This window comes from Larus michahellis, chromosome 6 (genome assembly GCF_964199755.1).
Source record: "Larus michahellis chromosome 6, bLarMic1.1, whole genome shotgun sequence".
NCBI lineage: Eukaryota > Metazoa > Chordata > Aves > Charadriiformes > Laridae > Larus > Larus michahellis.
This window is the reverse complement of record NC_133901.1, coordinates 11354128-11374297: the sequence shown is the minus strand read 5'-3', so window position 1 is coordinate 11374297 and position 20170 is coordinate 11354128. Positions and strand designations below refer to the sequence as shown.

Genomic DNA, 20170 nt, shown 5'->3' with positions numbered 1-20170 from the left:
AAACACACGCTGTTCTCTGATACTTTCTCCCTAACCACTGTCAACTGCTGTTTGTTTAGGTGAAAAGGGAAACTCTTGCGTCTCGCTGCTGCTTGTCCAGTGTCACCTCTTCTCATTAGGTCCTGAGCTCCCGAGTGGTGGTGTCAACAGAAAGGTGGGCTGCAGCTAATGGTACAGCCTGTGGTCTCTGGAGGGTTGCTGAACTGAAGCTTAATGCTGGTCAGAAGATGTAGATCTGGCCACTTGTCTTCCATCTCCACAAGTGCTCCTTTGTGAAAACACCAAATTAATCACAGGATTTTGCTAAAGCCTAGGAATGAAACAATGCAGATTACGTGGGTTGCTCATTCCATACATTAAATGAAACCACTTTCACTTAAGCTGCTCTCTCGCTTATCAAATGAGAAGAGTTATTTAGGGAAGATGTCTTAGCTGAATGACCGCACGGAGTGGTCAGCATGCTGCACTGCTAAACCGAACTCTGAGGACAGCGTTGTAGTGTGACAGCTTTGTAATGTAGTAGTATTTCGCACTTTTTTTTTTTTCCCCTTGGTGAGCTGCTGATGCGAGGGCTTTGATCGAACGTCAGATGTAAGAGGATCTGAGAAACAAAGGCTGTGGTTGTTTGCAGGAAAACTACTGAAGGCCTGCTGGGAAAATTATTAATGTAGACTTTCCTGCTTAGGAAACAAAATCCTCCCTTTTTTTTTTTCTTCTTTAACCTTCCTCCCAACCCTAAATTGCAAAACATTAATTCTTTGCTTCATTAGCATGCAACGTTTTAATACATGTTCAGGCACAGCACTGAAAACTGTGATAGGCCTAGTGTGACCTTCAGAACCAGGGCAAATAATGCAGTGCAAGGGGACTCCCACCACTGTGGCAAGCCTGTAGGCCAGTGTGACTTGTCCTTCACCCTTCCCTCTATACTGCAGCAAAGTTGTGCTTCCACTACAGACAACCTCTTCTATTCACAAGTAGGAATTTTATTATTTTTTTTTTTCCAAGCAGTATTTTCTTACAAACCATATTTTGTGCTGTAGGAAGTGTACAGTGCCTGGTCACATGTTTTCTAATCTGATTCAAGTGAATGGATTGAAAAATCTAACACAATTGTACAGCAGATGAAATAGCTACAGTATGTGATTGCAGGTGTTGTTATGGAATTAAACTCTCTCCTTAATTCCTTTGGATTTACCGGTTCACCCATACTCACAGCAGTGAGTATGAGATAATGGTCAATTTAATGAGAAAATATGGAGTGATATTTGAGTAGTATGTGTTGGAGACCTACCCTTGATTTTTATGGAGAGAGAGAAAACGTCAGGCTAGAAATGCGCATCAGAACTTCTGATTTCTGTCACTTTGGTTCTAAGTGAGTCACTTCACTGTGTGTGTATTCCTGCAGTGTCCCTAGCAGGGCAGGTACTGTCCTCATGAGAAGATAGTCTGTCTTTAGAAACATTGTCTTAAGGCCATTTGTTTTATTCTTCTGTAAAATGAGCTACAAAATTACACATCAAAGTTATTTGAATCCCTTTAAAAACACTAGCTGCAGAGGTTTTTCTTTTTTATCCTCCTTTTGAGGAAGTGTGTAGTGTGCAGCGGAAAGAGAACGAGTCAAAGCACTTAACAGACTCTCCTAGGTTTTCCCCTCTTTAGAGGAAACAGTATTGCTGTCAATCATGGCTTTCCTGCTTATTCTCTCCAAACAGCGAGCATGTTATAGGAAATGGACTAACAGCATGGAGAACAGAAGTTATTTGCCATTTTGTTAGTAAGTCGTCTTCATAAATGTGTTGCCAGGGGCCTATGTCCCAGAATCCCAGTCTTGTTCTTGTGGTTAGTCCCCCTTCAGCCCAGCGTTGCACAGCTGTAGGCTTTTTTGGCTGGATAGTGCTAGGCTCTATCTGAAGTTTTCTGTAAACACCATTGCTGGCTTTGTGACAGACTTGAACAGAGGTGCCCTTTTACTGCTCTGTCTCTTCAGGAAGTCCAGTCAATTAGTCCAAGGCAAAACCATAGATTGTGTTCTAGTGGGTTTTTTTCATCCTTAAAACATTGCCAAATACTGACTCGCTGACCTGAGTCATTTCAGCTGAAATGAGTGTTCTCAAATCTAGAAACAGTTTGCAGAGACAATACACTAGGACTTTGGAAGTCGTGAATTTAGATGTAAGCTGTAGGAATGTTCCTGTATATACAGTTTTGTCATGGTCTTTCTGTCACTTGGGTGGCTTGACTTTTATGATCCTTAACCTGTGACCAGTTTGTAGTTGAACAGAACTAGTTTCTTGGCTGGTCTGTCTAATGTTCAGGATTATCAAACGCCCTATCTCTTTTGACACATACCTTACTGTCTTTGAATATTGCTTGTTATGATATTCTAGTACCAGAAACCTTAAATATGCATTTTCTCTCTCAGTTCCACTGAAGTGTGGCCACCTGATGTGACACACTGGAGTGCAGCTGTGTCTAGAAAGGTTTCAGAATCACAGGTGATACCATTGTCAGGTGAATATAATATGGACCCCTTATAATCAATTCTTTTCGTGTTTCTTAGCTTTCTAATGATGTAGAACTTAAAATCAGAGGAGAGGCAGGATCCCCCTTGTGTCTGATCTTGGCAAACAGCATTTGATGTTTTGTCACCTCTGTAGAGACGTGTGTTTTTAAACCCCACGGCAGCAAATGGGGATGTCTTTTCTGCAAGTTCAGAATACAAACCCCAACTTTAGTTGTTCAGTTCTTAGGAGCAAAAGCAGCTGTCTGACGCAGAAAGAAAACCTGAGTTGCCTTGGGTATGCCTATAGCATGTATATATCTGCAGAGGGGCTAAGAACATATGGATATTCAGTGGCAAAGCAGACTTTGCGATATTCTTTAGGTAACTTTTCCAAATGTTTTTGGAAAGCAGAACCAAGCCTGATAGCTTGCCAGTGTTAAAAGATCGGCCTCCAGAATCTTAGCTGAACTTAATAGCAATGGAAAGAAATAACTTTTTTTTTCCTTAATTGGTAGAGTCTAAAAATCTCTCGAATTAATGTTACTGAAGGAGTGTCAGCTAATAGCTGTGAATTTTGATGAAAAGAATACATACGTCTCTAAAAAGAATATTTTTCTAGTCTCAAAATAGAAAATTGAGTAACTTTTTTTTCTGTCAGTAACTATTTTAGGGAGGAAAAATGAGCGTCCTGTGCTGCAGAATAAAAAAATTAATTTTTTCTTCTTTCTTGTAGCATTTTAGAAGTTTAGAAAAAGTGAAGCCTATTCCTTATCGTCTGGGTCTTAGGTTCATCTGGTCTGTTGGATTGCAGCTCTGTCCTGGGCCACTGTCTCTGTAGCCCTCTTGCCTAGTTTTCTACGATGCGAAGCCCATCCCAGGGGCGATACTGAGAAGCTTCGCTGCACTTTCTGTTATGTTCTTCTACATGATGTTTTTCAGAGGCCTAAATTAAAAAAAAAAACCCCAAAACAATCTGTATTTCCCAGACTTAGATTTTCCATCTAACTTGTTGTCTTCCTCTATTTTCTGTGACGCGTGGGAAAACAGAATGTTGTTGACCTTCATCTGCAAAGATTTATCCATTCCAGATAAGCAAATTTGCCAACATTACACCTATCAAATAAGGGGAGTTGAATGTCTCCAGCAATTCGGACCCAGTATCACCAGAGACTTCCTGAAAATACGCTGTTATAAATACATTTTTTTGTTCTCAAGGCCCAGCAAATGCAGAAGTGGTCTTTAGCCAGATGTCCCTTTAATGAAGTAAATGCGTACCTGGGTTATATTAGGCTTCATAGCTGAGATTTGCCTGTTGATACTGATTGATGGACTTTAAATTAGCCAATATGCTTTAGCTCTTTATTATAGAAACAACGTAAGAGGAAGGCATCCAGTTACCTTTCTGAGGTCCTCAAGTAGTTGCTTGTAGTCACGCAAGTAGCCATCAGGGTAGAAGAACTCTTGCATCTCACATTGTGGTGTTTCCTGCCTCTCCTGTCTACTTGACAGGTCAACAGTCCCTCTGTTTGGAAAATTCTTGGAGAAACTTGTTCCTGTCACAGTGGTAAAAGGTTTTCATATGAACCTGGAGCATGGGAAACTGGAAACATCTTGAATTTTGTACTCTGGATTCCACCTGTATTTTCTCATTATAGTCCATCCCTGAAACAATATACTGTGGTAAATCTTGAGCTGGAGAAAGAAAAAGGTGGTCTTTTTTTTTTTTTCCTCCAGTGTTTTGTGGTGGTGGAGTAGGGATGTTGGTTATTCTCCAAGACATATGCAAAGTCCAAAGACAGTGTGTGTTTCCTGTCTCCAGAGTGCAATATCTCTACGTAGGAAGAATTTCTGAGTTCTAAACAGAGGTTTGATATGCCCTAGAGCTCCACATACTGTTTCCTCATTTTTTCATTAACTGAAAAAGCTGCATGACATGAAGAAAAGGGAATGCAATCTCCTAATCTGCCCTAAACGAAATTCTTAAAAATGTCCCTTTCCGCACCAGGAATCTTAGCGTATAGTCAAGCTTTCTTTTGTTTTTCCTGTCTAAGCAAGCATGCATACTATACAATCTTCACCAAATATCATCTTATATTTTTGTATTTTCAGACTCTAAGAAGGAAAATTAAGTATATCTTTCTTTAGTACTTGAATACTCTTTTTTTTTTTATAGATAACCACATGATTTCAGCTTACCGTGGGTTAATAGTATCAGTGAAGAAGTGGCATCACCATGGTTCCTGTGTGAATTCTGGTGCTATGCAGCTGAACTTATTTAAAGAAAACACCCAGTCCTGAAGTCCTGATGCTAGTAGTGCCTGTGGTGGTGTGTCCTTCTCAGGATGAGTCGATAGGCAAAGCAGCGTGTGTGTCTAACCTGAGTTACTGGTGTATAATGTGGATTCTTTTTATAAAAAATATTTGTGACCGTGTTGCTGTTCATTAAGTACTTGAGGATTTTACATACTTACTAGTTTCTCCTAAACTTCTGGTAGACTCATCCTTGAGATCAAGCATAGTTGCTTCTAACACTTGATGTGCTGGCCTTGGCTCTCCAGAAGATGGATTCACAGGGTGATGTTGACACTACTGCGTTTTTCTTGTTTAATCCTACTTTGAATTTCAGTCTTTCCTAAAACACTGCAAGAAATGCTGTACATCCTATTGGATTAAATATATAGATCTCATATTCTTTTTATTACAGAAGTAGCAAATAGGTTTATGTAAAATGTGTAATGTTTATCACTTCCTGTATTCCCATTTTCCTTTAACATGAGACTTTTCACGCTACAGCAGTTTATTCTTTCTCTCTGTACGCTTTGGCTTCTTTCCTTTTTATGCTTCCCTGTGCCTCTTAAACTGTCAGCTTTTCCTCTTCTGTCTTTCCTATCCATGTCATCATTTCTTGTACGCTTTGCTTTCTTCTGGTTTTGTTTTTTGCCCCCCTCACTTCTTTCCATCTCAAGGCACATAGGGACGTGGAGGGATTTCCTAAATCTGTCTGTCATATGTTTCCTTCCATGAACTTCCGTTCTTCTCCTAGGTTCCTGTCACCACTTACCTCCGGTGTGTTTTTTGCCTCTAAGGGAGCCAGATTTCAACCCTTTTGTTTCCAGGTTCCTAAAGACGGGATGCATGTTCACGGGCATGTGTTTTCTTTGCAGTGAGACCAAACTTTGAAGAAGGTGGGACAGCAACAACGGGGAGGAAGCATGAGTTTATACGCTCTGAGAGCGAGAATTGGCGTATCTTCAGGGAGGAACAAAATGGGGAAGATGATGATGGAGGCTGGCGACTGGCTGGGTCACGGAGGGATGGTGAGAGGTGGCGTCCTCACAGTCCAGGTGAGAGATCTGGAGAAAAATGCAGCCATGCTTATAGGGAAAGGGCTTGGGGAAAGCAGGGGAAGGGGAGGTGGTGTAAAGTTTGGGACAAAAATAGGTAAGGTTCATGCAGTTTTGGTCTTCAAATGCTGTTTTGGCATACGTGGGGTTCTTGGTCACAAAATGATTAGTTCAAAGATTTGTGCCTCTGGTTTTCTTTTTAATGCCTTCAATACCCTGACATATTTCAGTGAACAGTATGTTTCGGGTCCGTGCTTTTGTTTGTGTTGTGCTCCAGGTGTGTGTGTGCCTGGTAAAATCAAGGGGTTTTTTTTTTTAATAGTACTCTGTCTGCGATGCAGAGAGGAGCGCAGTTACCCACATCAGGTAGCGTATCTAAGGCCGCGCAGTTGTGCTGACACCAAACCATTCAGATTGTTTGCCTCTTCCTAGTTTTCCAAATGTGTTTGCAATGCCAAGAGGCATCCTTGGAAAATCTCAAAATACCTTGCTCTATGCATCTTGTAGTTAGCTCCAGGATGTCTTGTCTCACTAAATTTTAGGCATCTGTTTGGTGTCACTCTGCCCTTTCCTGGCCTGACAAACTCAATCTCCTTCACTTGCCTTCCGGCATTGCATTGCCAGAGCCGCAGCAGAAATACAAAGCAGAGCTTGCTATTTGAGTAGTATGGATGAAACATATATAGAGATATATATGTATATAACTTTTTTTTCCTTCTAATTGGAAAAGATCTAGGCAGTCATACCTGCTGTGGGATCTTGGTTTTGGGTATCTTTTGGCTGCAGAAGGCTTCTGGGGAACCAAGAGAGGATTGTGGTTCTTCCACTGTTACATCTTCATAGGGAAGCAAAGGAAGCATGGGACATTTTGGGGGCTGAAGTGACAGCTTTTTTTAATTGAAGAAAAGTCCCTCTTGCTCTTACGATGGGTTCGGCACTCTTTTCAACATCCCAAAGGACTTTCAGTGCTGTAATGGTGGTGAGCAACCATAACCTCTGTTCCTAACCCTCCTCCTAACCTCCTAACAGCTGTGTATTTCTCTGCCCTCAAACAGCTGTTAGCTTGTACTAAACTTTAGCAGTGAGACGGAAGCCAGGCTTACTATCAGATGTTTTCTATTTAGAGCAGGGCTAAGGGGCAAATTTTGAAGAATGTAATTTTATTTTCCCCAATGTTTAGTCACGACCATTCATTAGACACTGCTGCTTTGTAATACAGTTCAGATGACATCAGCTCGGCTATGATAGTACCTCATGATGGTCAGATGGGGCATGATACTCAGGAGTGGAGTGTTTTGCGAGTACAAGCCTGCATGCTTTAGCTTAAAAGGAAGCATAGACCTCAAAGTTCACAAGTTCGTTCATGTCTTGAACTTATTTGGAAGGTGTCCTGAGGAAGGTTTTGAAAAATTCTTCTTATTTCCGTGATAGGAAATATTACTGCTTATTTGAATTTTTGCTGTAGTAGACAACTAACTTCACTTACAAGTTAGTTTTAACAGATATAATAAAAAGCCTGTTCTAAGAATTCTGTGAATCTGCAGAGAAGTAGCTAGTTTGGAGAAAGACTGAATTGACAGCTATAGTGTGCTAGTCCCTCAGCTTTGGTCAGAGCTGCATTGGAATTCTCCTGTTAGTAGTAGCCACAGGACCATCAAAACAGTGTAAATCACATTCTTGCTTTAAACAATGAGTTTAACTCAAATCGGCATGGCTTACACTGCTTCTTTGTACTTATTCTGCTGTTAGGTAATAGTACTAATCATGTGTCCTGCTAAAAATAGAGAAATGTCTTCAGAGTACTGTCGTCATTTGTTTAGCCGGACCTTCCTTTGAGTTGGCTCTGCGTGCTCCCTACTAGCTCGTGTGCTGCTTGCTTTTTTTCTTTTGGATGAGAGCAGTTTAGAAGAATGTGGCAGTTGTCAGGCTCGAGTTTAGCATCTTCTGTTGTTAAGCAGAGACTACTGCGATTCCCGCAGACCATTGTTTTTTATAGCTTTTCAGTTCCTCATGCTCCTTCAGCTGTGCTTACTGCAGGATGGCTGACCTAAATCTGCTCATTTTATGCTTTTTAATGGGCACCAGGGATGAAGAGGATGGACTGCGGCTACTGAAATGGTCAATGGTCTTGTGCCCCTAAGTATAGCTTCCCAGATTCTGTGGTCTGTTTTATTGTAGCTAAAGTTAACTCCCTTGACATAGCTGAAGGGATCTGTCATGTGTCCGTGCTGCATTTTAAACTGTACTGTCACATGGCTGTGCCTCATAGGAGGTGAGGGCTTTTCTGAGTACTGGTGGTAAAGTGAAGAAGCAAGTCCATCAGGCTTCTCCGTAAAATAGATGACCCTAACGCATTTTTCCTTGTACTGCTTAATTCAGAAGGATGTAAACTTGTCTGGTTTTGCAGCATGCAAAATCGGGATTCTATCATCAGGCTTTTCCAGTCAGAGTTTATAGGGTTTTCTACTTTTTCTACAACTGTCCGTGCACTAGGACTTGAAGTCTGATGCGGAGGCATCTTTCTTGGCTTATACAATGGAAAAGTTGTTCTGGGTAAATGCAGTACCGCTCCTACTGTAGATGCGAAATAGGATCTTTAGACTGGGTTGAACTACCTGTAAGAAGAATGTGACCATATCTTTAAATTCACTGGCTGCTTCAAAGTTCTCTTGATTTTTTTTTTAATTTTTTTTAAGCCATCTTTTTTCATGGTTTAATGGCTGCTTACCTAAGAAGCCCCTTCTTTCTGTTGTGCCAGTTCTTGCATTCATATAATGATTGCCCCTTACATTTGCAAAGCGAGTCCATTCTCTGATACGTACACAAACCTTTTTTGGTCCCCAAACTAGTGAATGATGTACAGATGTTTTTGGTCTTGTTTTTTTGTTACCAAGTCATCCTTAAGTAATAGGATCTTTAGACTGGGTTGAACTACCTGTATGAAGAATGTGACCATATCTTTAAATTCACTGGCTGCTTCAAAGTTCTCTTGATTTTTATTTTTTTAAAATTTTAAGCCATCTTTTTTAATGGTTTAATGGCTGCTTACCTTCTCTGCTTGCCTAAAGTTTCTCTTTGATATGATTTTTTTTTTGTCTTTGCTTCACCATAGAGATGAAGGATTTTCTTGGTTGCTGCTTTTTTGAAAAGGTTTTTAAATTCATCTTGGTTCACTCTGTTTTCAGAAGCAACTGCTACGAATCAAGTAGACTTTTTTTTTTTTGGTCATTGCGCTTTGGCTTTCTTGAATATCTTAAAGCAGCTTAAGTATATCTTGCTCTAAAATTGAGCAAAATAAAAATGAGGGTCGTATACAATATATACCAAAAAAGTATAATGTGTATTATTCCTTTGTCTTTTTTTAATATTTAGTATCATTTGGTTTAGTATTTAGTATTGTTTTAGTATGCATTAGAAGTTTCTTTACTGAAATAGAGAATACAACTTTTAAGACATAAATAGCTATTAATAATCGAGACTAAAGTGTACTTGGATTTCGTGAAGCAGTATTCCTTTCTTTCACCTATAATGTCACTATAAATTGCAAGCGGTAAATTTAGCTTAAAATTGTTTCTTTTAAACTTGGAATCTTGATCCTCTAACCGATGCCTAAAGATACTACAGGACTGAATTTAAAGCCATGTTTTTGTCCTAGCTGTGGTTAAAAAAACTTTAGGTAAGAATTTAAGATTTACCTTTACTTTGGCTTGCTTTAAAGCTTGACAGCCCTGTACTTCGCACCTGAGTTGCTTACTGTATTCTAACGGGGCTTTTATAATCTTTTGTTGTTACTAAGAAACAAGGGCATGTGTCTGCTCCACTTACCTCTTCTTTTTGCCTGTCCACCTAGCTCTGGAAATGGGTGGGATATAAAAGGAGGTTGTGTGACTAAGTCTTTGCAAGCAGACTACATGGTAAACAAAAATCTTAATTTGAATTTTGAAGATACCTGGAAGTAAGAAAGTGCTTAGAATTCACCTTCAAAAGCCATGTTTCTGAGTCCCACTGTGGAGATCCCGTGCTGCTGGTGTAGGCACAGGAGCTGTGTAAAAATAATCGAGCATCTCCTCAGTGCACAGTCTTGAGATGGGCCATTTACGGCTGCACGGAAGGTTCTGAATACACAGGTTTCCTCCTCTGTACAAAAGAGAGCTGAAGAAGAGATGCTTGAATCTTTGTGAGCTCCAGGTTAGCAAACAGGCAGAGCTGTTAATTTGTTTGGATGATAGGGCATTGCCAGGTTTATTTGCAAATAAGCACATGTGGTATAGCGAAGGCCTTGTTAAAGTCTAACCTTTTGTGTTTCCTTGATAAAATATAATCATAGAATGGTTTGGTCGGAAGGGACCTTAAAGATCATCTTGTAATAATCTTAAAGTTCATAGTGTTTCTAGGAGTTTTGTTTTACACTTCCTGTATTTGTGAAACAAAGGTGGATTTTTGCATGGTTAATATTAATACTTAAGGTATTAGGGTTGATGCGGAAACATTCCTCATCTGTATGAAGCAAATGGAACAGAGGACAATGTTTCGCTTCTTTATTGTGATTTTCTTGGTAGCCATTTGATAAGCATTGAGACTGCACTGATTGCACAAATTCTGAGACCCAAAAAAAAAAGAATTTTTTTTTCTTTTCTCTAGGAAAGAGCACAGCCACCACTAAAAGCACTAATATTTGGATTGCTTTGCACCTTTTTGGTAAAGACAGCTTCTCTTGGCTGGAAAGCTGATTACAATCCTTTCACTCCCAATTTGTTTTCCTTAGCAGCAAGTTCTTTACAGTTTAAATAGCATTATTGCAGTCAGAGGATTTTAAGCTTGGTTGAATGAAGATGTCCTTAGAACGAAAAGTAAAATAAAATTTTTGCTTGACTTGGGAAAGTTTTCCCTCTTTCCTTATTATCATTCCAAGTTTTGGTATTCCATGGGTAAAAAATTACCATTCAAGAGACTTAACAGTCCTGTCAAAGGTATTTGAACAGCCATCAGTCCGTTTTCCATGGACATGCACAAAATGGTCTCTGAGCCCTTTCCTCCCAGGGAAAAGGCAGAGGTGGTTTGTTCAGGATGTAAATTTTGCAGATTGCCTAAAAGAAAATATAAAATCTTTTATAAATAAAGACACCAGTAAAGATTCAAGTCAGTGACAGCTAGTAATTTCAATCAGCGTCTAATGTTGCTTGCCTTATTTTGATGCTCTAGTGTGTTTTAGATTACGTAGCCCAGCTTTCTTAGCCTTAGGTGTTTTTTTTTAATGCTCATAATACAATTTATGATGTGGGGATATACAGTGGCAAATATTTGAATCTCCCGCTTAATGGTAAGATACTCCTTTTCTTTTCCCTTGTCCTTTAAGATGCCTGTTGTTCATAGGCGGACTGTACCCTGTAGGGGCTTTCTGAATTTCTGTCACTGTCTCATCCCTTCACCCTTCCAAGCAAGCTACTACCCCCGGGACTGTCTTGTAAAGTTACTTTCCCCCCGCCTTAGACGGCCCTCGTTCTGCAGGCTGGCGAGAACACATGGAGCGACGGCGGAGGTTTGAATTTGATTTCCGGGAACGAGATGATGAACGGGGTTATCGACGAGTACGATGTGGGAGTGGCAGCATGGATGATGACAGAGACAGTCTTCCTGAGTGGTGCTTAGAAGATGCGGAAGAAGAAATGGGAACATTTGACTCCTCTGGAGCGTTTCTCTCTTTAAAGGTGAAAAGCTGTCTTGGGCCCTTTGTTCGCTTTGAGCAAATGTCCTGTTACGTCGGGTGGATTATGGATGATTATGTTGACTTTTTGTAGAAGGTGCAGAAGGAGCCAATCCCTGAGGAACAGGAGATGGACTTCCGACCTGTGGAGGAAGGGGAAGAAAGATCCGACTCTGAAGGGAGCCACAATGAAGAAGCCAAAGATCATGAAAAGACCACCAAGAAAGAGGGGGAGAAAACAGATAGAGTAGCGGCAGGTAAGGGGGAGTTCTCATGCATCTGTTCTGTGCTGCAGTGTGGAATTTACGTTAATTCAGTTACGTAGAACCATGCAATGTTACAGAAGCAGTGGAAGAAGCAGTCCAAACATCTTCACCGGCTGCCAGGTCAGATACACCACCAAAATCCCAGCCTCCAGACCCGCTGCAGACGAGCCTTTTTGAAAGGAAGGAAGAGTCTGTGCCAGAAAGAACAGAAAAAACAGAAGATAAGGAGAATCGAACGGAGAATACACCGCCAGCCAAAATGTCCAACAGAGGGGAAGGTAATAAACTTGATAGATAAATTTAGTAAGTTTCCATTACTCATTGTGATTAGTCTTGGTCTCTTTTAAGAGGCGAGGACTGGATTATGGTGATGAAAAGCTGGAATTCACCAGCTGGTCTTATAAATACAAGATTTGTTGGATATGCTGTCTCAAATGCTTGCAGTTCACTGGTACTTCACATTGCAACGCAGTTTAGAGAAACATGAGCTAGTTGTGGAGGTGTCTCATTGTGGTAGAGCTGTTCAGTCTGGAAGAATGTGTATGGCCAGGGAACGGGATACGCTGAAGTGTGCTGAGTTCTGCACTGTTAGAACTAAACTGTTTGTTCCTTGAAGTTCAGTTGGGTGCCTGTGCCGTAAACAGTACCAATGTGCAGTCATACATACAGAAGATCTGAAATTACTTTTGCTTTGCTGCTAATTTTGAGTTGTTGAATGTTTTCTACGATGAAGTTCTTAAAAGTAATTTTCATTTATTTTCATGTTCAAGATAACTAATTTTAACATTTTTCTGTAGATTTGGCTTCTGTTGCTCAACCTTTGCCACAGATTTCTGCAGACACAGCTTCTCCTGCCCATCTTTCTCCTCCTGTTTCCAATTCAAATCCTGCTCTGCGGTCAGTTCAGACACCTGTCACAGCTGCTCCAGGCATGGGCAACATTCCCACTGACCCAGATGATGAAGAGGGCCTCAAACACCTAGAGCAGGTAAAATTTCTCAAATTCCTTTGTTGTTGACAATGGTGAGACTGGAGGAATGTGGAATGCAAAAAATATTTGAAGCCCACAAAACCAGAAATGCAGCTGAAACTTTACACTCCACAATCTATACTGAAAACTGCTTTTCTTCCCTCCATGATTTTTCTGGAGAATAATGCAAGTCCCCGTAGTATTTTTCTGAATAAGGGTACTATACCCAGTGTTAAAGAGCTACAGATCCTATTGCTTATGACTACTGTCAAGTAGCCTTGCCATTTGCCTTGAGGAATCATAAAACAGTGTGCCCAATATGTTTAAACACAACAAACAAAGCAAAAAAAAACCCCAACATACGTAAAAGTGCAGACTGAGTTCGTGAATGTTCAGTAACAGCTGGGATATAGAGCACTTTTCAGGCTAGCGCTCCCGTACCTGTTGTATTTTTCACCATGGTACTGCCTGGGACCCTCTCGGCAAGTAGTTTTAAAGCTTTACATAGGCAGGTGAACTGTGCTTATTCGTGATTCTGACAAGGTGATGGGCTGAGCTCAGGGTTGGTGGTGCAGCTATGCTAGTCCTGGAGTTGCCTGTAATTCCCTGTACGCTCTTAAGCACTGCGTAGTAGAAGGTGGTTGTATTTGGTGCACTCACTTTCAAATCTGCAAGCACACATCTAACTCCTGTATTCCTTGCTGGTTTTGATGTCTCCTGCAGCAAGCAGAGAAAATGGTGGCATACCTGCAGGACAGTGCCCTTGATGATGAAAGACTAGCAGCAAAAATTCAAGAGCACAGAGCAAAGGGTTCCTCTATGCCATTATTCCATGAAGCCATGCAGAAATGGTACTACAAAGATCCACAAGGAGAAATTCAGGGTAGGTCTGTGCCCTTTACGCTTCCTCTTTTGTTTCACAGAACAAAATTATTCACAAGATTACCGCCAACAGATACTGATGCTTGTTTTTACAAAAGCAACACAGGGAATTTATCATTCTAGAATTAAGTTTTGAAAATAGATCTTCTACTCATCACTGCCCCCACCAGCTCAGCATGTCTAATGTCCAGGATTAGACTTTATCATGGCTAAGCTTTGTCATCACTTCGTGTTTCTGTAAATTGAGGTTAGACTAAAACCTGTTTTTCATGCCAGTAGTTACTCAGATTTCCAGCCAACGGTGGAAACAAAAGAAGAATGTGACCATTTAGTAGGTTGTTGAAGAATGCATGAGAAACATTGAAATCGGTTTTCTAGTCTCAGCCTGAAGATACTGAGTATTCAGGGAAGGGTCATTTGTTTAGAATCTAGAGCAAAGAGAAAGCCAGTTTTCCCAAGCCAGTGCTCACGCATAATCTCAGTTCAAATGGCACTTGCAGCCGGTGCATTATAAGTTCATACAATATGAACTGTTTCATGCTTGCAGTTTTCACTTAAGAAATACCTTGTTTGTTTGGGTTTTCTTACGGAAGTTGGAACAGGCCTTTGGAATAGGTACTTGCATCTTTGCTTTCAGAAGGTGCTTTTCTTTTCGAGGTCTCAGGGCTGTGTTTTAGCAGCTGCATAGCTGCCTCCCAAAAATGCAATTAAGCAGTGAGTTCTTTACTTGGTGTACTTTGCTAATGCTGTTTAGTGTGAACGGCTATCAACTCTAGATAGGATCTGTGGGGGGGTTATTCGTGGGATCTATGCCAGTCTTTTCTCTGCAGGTATTACGTATTTTTAGGGTTTTCTTCTTGCCCCTTTAAGTTTGAAGGATGCTAACCATAAAGTGGATTTTATGTGCTCAGTGTGCTTCAAACTGGATGTTAGTTGTTGCTGGGTCTTTATTGCTCAGTGACAATCCGACAGCATTTCACTGGAGTAAGTGCTTCCTTGAATGTGACCTCCAAAAGTAAACACTCCCATGTATTTTTTTCCTGGGATACCTCTTGTGATTCCATGTTCTCTGGGAGGAATTACCTTCTAAAGATACTTTTACAGAGATGGCAAGAATTGCTGAACATTCTTGCTTTTCAGAAGATATGTTTGCAAAACTTGTATTTACATAGTTCTTACTCTGTTGAGAAACCTATTTTTTTTTTTATATTGACTGTGTCCATTTGGATATGTGAAATTAATATAGGAATCCCCCTTTGGAGACGGTGACCAAAATGTTTCTCAGGAAAAAGAGGGAGAAGGAGGAGTGTCACTTTTTGGGGTGGGGGGTAGGGGGAAGAGAAACTGGTTTCCTCGTTACCTTAAAAAATGTAATCTTGCGCTCAGAGGTGAATCTGTTCATCTGCTAAGTTCCAGAAGCAAAACTTCTATAAAAGATATGGATTCCTCTGATTGGAAGGCAAGAGTTGAAACAGGATAAGATTGTTAAATTAGCTGTGCAATATATGTGGGGAAAGTAGAGCTGGTGCTTTTAGCACTGTAAGCTCGTGGATGCTGCTTAGGTCCAAACTGGGAGTTGCAACTGTTGTCAGCCCAATGCTGAGCCCGAGATAGTGAGCTTTGCCGGAAGGCGGGATGTGTATTAGCTGGGCCAAGCTCCACACCACCGTGGCTGCTTGGCTTTTGTCTCGGAGCTGACTCGTCTCCCTCCAGCGCATGGTGAAAGCAGTCACACGCTTTTCAGAGAAGACTCTCCGGGGGAATGCTGTAGTCACTGCAGAGATCTAGATATGTGCGTTGACGCTCCAGCCTTGAATGTATTGTCTGTCCAGACAAGTGGATGAGATGGACAGAAACGCGAGGAACTGCCTCCCTTTAACGAGCACCATGCTCTTTGTTTCCTGTATACTCAACTTGGCCTTACTTCCCCTTCCCCCCATGTATATTGGTTGGTGTTATTTCAGGTCCTTTCAGCAATCAGGAGATGGCAGAGTGGTTCCAGGCCGGATACTTCACTATGTCGCTGTTGGTCAAGAGAGCCTGTGATGAGACTTTCCAGCCGCTGGGAGACATCATGAAAATGTGGGGCAGGGTTCCCTTCACTCCAGGTCCAGCACCGCTTCCACATCTGGTAATTATGTGACAGTTACAGTATTCAAACAGTCTTGTAACAAATGGAAATTGAACTATTTTCGATTCAGCTGCTCTGTCTTGGAGTTCCAGGTGCTCCAAGCACCAAAGTTGAACCTTCTGTTAAATTACGTTTTTTAAGAAGAGAAAAGGCACTCAGTTTAAAAATGTTTGGTTTGCCATGTCTGTTGCTGGAAGGCTTGGTCCTGTGATGTGTATTTCACAGTCACTGTACTACAAGCTTTGTTTGTAAATGTTGATCTCTGTCTCCATATTTTTTAGTTGTTTCAGTTCAGAATCCAACTTTTACATTGCTTGCATTTGCAGTATGCTACTAGTGGTGTTATTAAAACAGAATGGTTTATTTCTAAACACAGGGTGAGCTGGACCAAGAGCGGCTGACTAGACAACAAGAGCTGGCCCTGATCCAAATGCAGCACCTTCAGTATCAGCATCTTTTAATACAGTAAGACTGCCAGTCCCAGGGATCTTCCAGTGCCTGTGTTCTGCTCTGCCTTTTAATCATCTGGGTTCAGCTTCTTGTCACAGTTTCCTTGGGCAACTGGGGCTGGGAGTGCTTCACCTCCAGCAGCAATAGTCTGTGTCCCCAGACACCAGAGGCTCGATAGCCTACAGGATTAGGACAGAGCGTGGGTACCTCAGGCACACTTTTCAGAGTCTGGTTTGGTGTCATGCGTAGCTGCTTCGGTGAGACCTACTGTATGGGTAGCTGTTATGGACAAACTGAATCCCAGCTGTGCTTGTAATGCAGTTCAGGCGTTTTGGAGTCAGGGGAAGACTTACATGTCTTTCAAACTCGAGATGGAGAGGGCAGAACTTACTTTTGGCCTGCTTGCTCAGCTTTTTGAATATCAGTGGAAGGTAACGGCTAGAGAAAGCAGTTTGTCATCCATTTTTGCCCAAGATGACTGTTGTGCAGTTCTGGCGAGTTCCTGACAACTTCCTTTGTAGGAGCTTGGAGGAAAATAAGCAACCAGATAGACTGTGTGTTTGTGGGGTCCTGAAAGCATGTGCCATGAGTATGACTTTTGGATACTGATTGTTACCTCATGATTTGTTGAGGCAAGAGCCTGCCCCTGTCCTAGGGGATGCCTTGACATACTGAGGAAGAGATTGATCTGTATAGGTGGACAGTCATCATAGCCAAATTAATTGGAACAATCTGTATGTAACTTATAGAAACAGGGAAGTAGTGTCGCACAGCTTACAAGGGGAACATTGGACAGCAATAACCAGTTGACATAGTTAAGGGTGAGGAGAAATTTGGTTGTGCTCATGTGGGCCGATTTGTTGTATTTTTATTCTTTCCAAGGCCCCATCCTGTGGTTTCCTCTAGTATTTAGCATGTACATTATATAGGTCAGTGGGCATTAGTCCTGGAGAATGAATCAGTATGCAACTTCTGCAACTTGGGCATTATATAAGTAAGCAAGTGAACAAATACCAGTGATTCTCTGCTTCTCTTTTGAAGACAACAATATGCACAGGTGCTGGCTCAGCAGCAAAAGGCCGCCCTCTCATCCCAGCAGCAGCAGCAGCTCGCTATTCTCTTGCAGCAGTTCCAGGCCCTGAAGATGAGGTGAGTTAGCCCAGACTTGAGCTGAATACCATTCTTCCTCTACTCTGACGTGTATATAGTGATAGTCTTGTCAGTGGTACACCCTACTCAAGTTTGCTGATGTTTGAGCATTATGTATTTTAAAGGTTGTACGGATATGAAACAGTTGCGGGATGTCGAATACTTCTTATGTATGTAGCCTTCACTTCAGAGGATGTTTATGAAAACGAGGAGGAAAATCTTGTAGTTGAAATGGTACCTTTTAGACAGAGGTGTTGTGCTGGTAACAGAAAGACTTTGCCAATTGTGTTCCGCAATACTAGGTGCTTGTTCCTCAAACTAGCCTCTAAGCAGCAAATGCAAGCCTGTAGCAGTATCTGCCTTAGCTCCTGACTTGGCAGCAGGGATGGGATGAGCAGGAACTCTGCAAACAAGTAGTATTGTCCACATCATATTTTTGTTTTAAATAGAGGTGTGGAAGGAAAGGAGTGTGTTACAAGTTACTGAATCTCATGCGTGTTCAGAGCACTCTTCTCCCTGGAAGTGGCATGTTGACTCTTCCTGTTGGTATTGCAGAATATCTGAACAGAACATGATGCCACCTGTTACAAGGTCTGTGTCAGTGCCGGACACTGGCTCAATATGGGAACTTCAGTCAGCTTCACAGCCTACAGGTAAGATGCTTAGCACCTGTCAGATACGTTGAGAGAAGTTCATGGACTAAAAGCCAGCATCTTTGAGACGATTGCTCCCTTTTTGTTGCTAGGGGAAACTATTTCTGTATCAGTATGTTTAACTGCTTCAGGCTACTTTGTCTTGCAGTTTAAATTTGAGAGCTGTGAAGAATATGGCCATTTTTCCTATGGTTAGAGTAAGCCTTGATCCAGAGGGATTGAATGTTACATTATAAAGGTGTTCTGCTCTGATGGGAGCAGTTTAAATAGCTGGTTTGCCTGTGGAATTTTGTAGGACACCCAGCCTTGCTTCAGTAATGGACAAGCCTCGTTCTACAGGAAGATAAAGTGGCCTTCTACTGACTAAGACTAATGTATTGTCATGCTTTTAGTTCATAAAATATAGTAACTGCATACACAAGACTTTCCCCTTTCAGTTGTTTTTCGTTGATGTGCTTATTTTTGCTTGTCAATGTTTGTTTTCTTCACTATCTAGTCTGGGAAGGAAGCAGTGTCTGGGATCTCCCCATTGATACTGCAGCTCAGGGACCAGCTCTAGAACAACTTCAGCAGCTCGAGAAGGCCAAAGCTGCAAAGGTCAGAAACTGTTTTGTACTGTAAGAAGTTGGGATTGCTCTTTCTGCAATGTAGCTGTGTGTCTTGAGCTAATGGAAGACTATTAGCTCCTCAATCTTCAGGCCACTCTGTACAATTTTGATTAGGTTTTCATGGAAAATACCATAAAGAGAATATGGGTTATAGAAACCAGTTATGAAATCCTTGTGGACTGCTGTTTGGAAACCATTGCTCTTGGAGGTACTACCGACCTCTGAAGTAGGGGTTATATTTTTTATGCTTGTGATTAAAAACTCTTCACCAGCCACCTCTGTTTTAAAATGGGATCATCAGGAGCTGTCATGCCAAACCCTGAGCAGGAGCGGGTAGCTGTTCTCTTAATACTTGCATCTTTTCACCAGAATTGGTTTGGGGAATTACAAGAGTCCTGTTTGTCAGGCTTGTTTTACACTTACTCTAGTGTTAAATAATTTGTGTAAGTTTGAACCTGTATGATTCTGTACACTTCCTGAAACTGATTATTTTATGATGACTGCAAAGCAACTCGCTACTAGCTTCTAAAGTCAGAGGTTATTTTAAGGAGCTGATGTAGAAAGTCTGACTAGAGAACTGGTGTTCGTTACAGAACAGAAATTGTCAGAAATTTTCTAGACTATTTCAGCAGTCTGAGCCCGGTAGGCAGCCAGCTGATAGGTAAAATTATAATTAAGGGAGAGCATCTGTCAGAGGCTTCATCTGTTATGTTGTTCCTGTAATCTCAGCAGAGTTGCCCTAAGAAACGGTGTAGGAATACGTTACCTGCATCTGAGTATAGTTTTATGTGAATTGTAGCTAGAGCAAGAGAGGAGAGAAGTGGAAATGAGGGCCAAACGAGAGGAAGAGGAGAGGAAAAGGCAGGAGGAGCTTCGGAGGCAACAAGAAGAGCTACTTAGGAGGCAGCAGGAAGATGAGAGGAAACGACGGGAAGAAGAAGAACTGGCCCGCAGGAAGCAAGTGAGTTTCCTCAATGTAGTTCATCTCTAATTAATTTTAATACTTTATAAAAACTCACTTTAAGAATCCTGTGGGGTCTAATTAATCTTTGGTAGGTGTGTATGAAGACAGTTCTAATATTTTTCATGTGAGTATATGAAATGATTCTTCTGCTCTTGATTTTAAGAGCCCAGATTGCAATCTGAGAAATGGGCTCTGATGGTTCACTTAAAGATAGGTACTTGTTTGTGAGCTGAGAGGCTTTATTCCATGTGGAATATTCCCTCCCAACTTCTTAGTGTCAATACTAGACACTAAAATTAGTTGCCCAGTTATTGTATATTTAATCTTTATTCACCATTTATGCAGTCTAGTGTTTTGATAAGGGTATGTTCTGGAGCAGACTGGAGCTTGAGCAGCTGTTTCAAGTGAATAAAATGTAAAGGGCTATAGTGGAAAAAGGGATGTAACATTTAGCTCTTTTCCCCTGTGTTTTTTTTTTTTTAACTTAGTATATAATTTTTTTGAATAAATGATTATCTGGGTTATGTCGTAGAGTCTGTCAGC

At 41.2% G+C, this 20170-nt stretch overlaps 1 protein-coding gene across 29 annotated transcripts in view; it reads left to right on the top strand.

The window, feature by feature from the left end:
* GIGYF2 (GRB10 interacting GYF protein 2) overlaps positions 1 to 20170 on the top strand; it is a 77010-nt gene that overhangs the window by 44297 nt on the left and 12543 nt on the right. For 12 of the 29 annotated variants that reach the window (XM_074592834.1, XM_074592845.1, XM_074592842.1 and 9 more), the window contains 12 exons: positions 5671 to 5850; positions 11341 to 11558; positions 11649 to 11811; positions 11898 to 12098; positions 12618 to 12808; positions 13514 to 13673; positions 15637 to 15803; positions 16180 to 16268; positions 17295 to 17402; positions 17958 to 18055; positions 18552 to 18652; positions 19463 to 19624. In XM_074592834.1, the coding sequence (XP_074448935.1) occupies positions 5671 to 5850; positions 11341 to 11558; positions 11649 to 11811; positions 11898 to 12098; positions 12618 to 12808; positions 13514 to 13673; positions 15637 to 15803; positions 16180 to 16268; positions 17295 to 17402; positions 17958 to 18055; positions 18552 to 18652; positions 19463 to 19624 (1838 nt within the window). Of the gene's footprint in view, positions 1 to 59; positions 155 to 4616; positions 4871 to 5670; positions 5851 to 11340; positions 11559 to 11648; positions 11812 to 11897; positions 12099 to 12617; positions 12809 to 13513; positions 13674 to 15636; positions 15804 to 16179; positions 16269 to 17294; positions 17403 to 17957; positions 18056 to 18551; positions 18653 to 19462; positions 19625 to 20170 lie in introns of those variants that run through there. The other 17 variants (XM_074592843.1, XM_074592835.1, XM_074592840.1 and 14 more) reach the window with 7 other exon arrangements.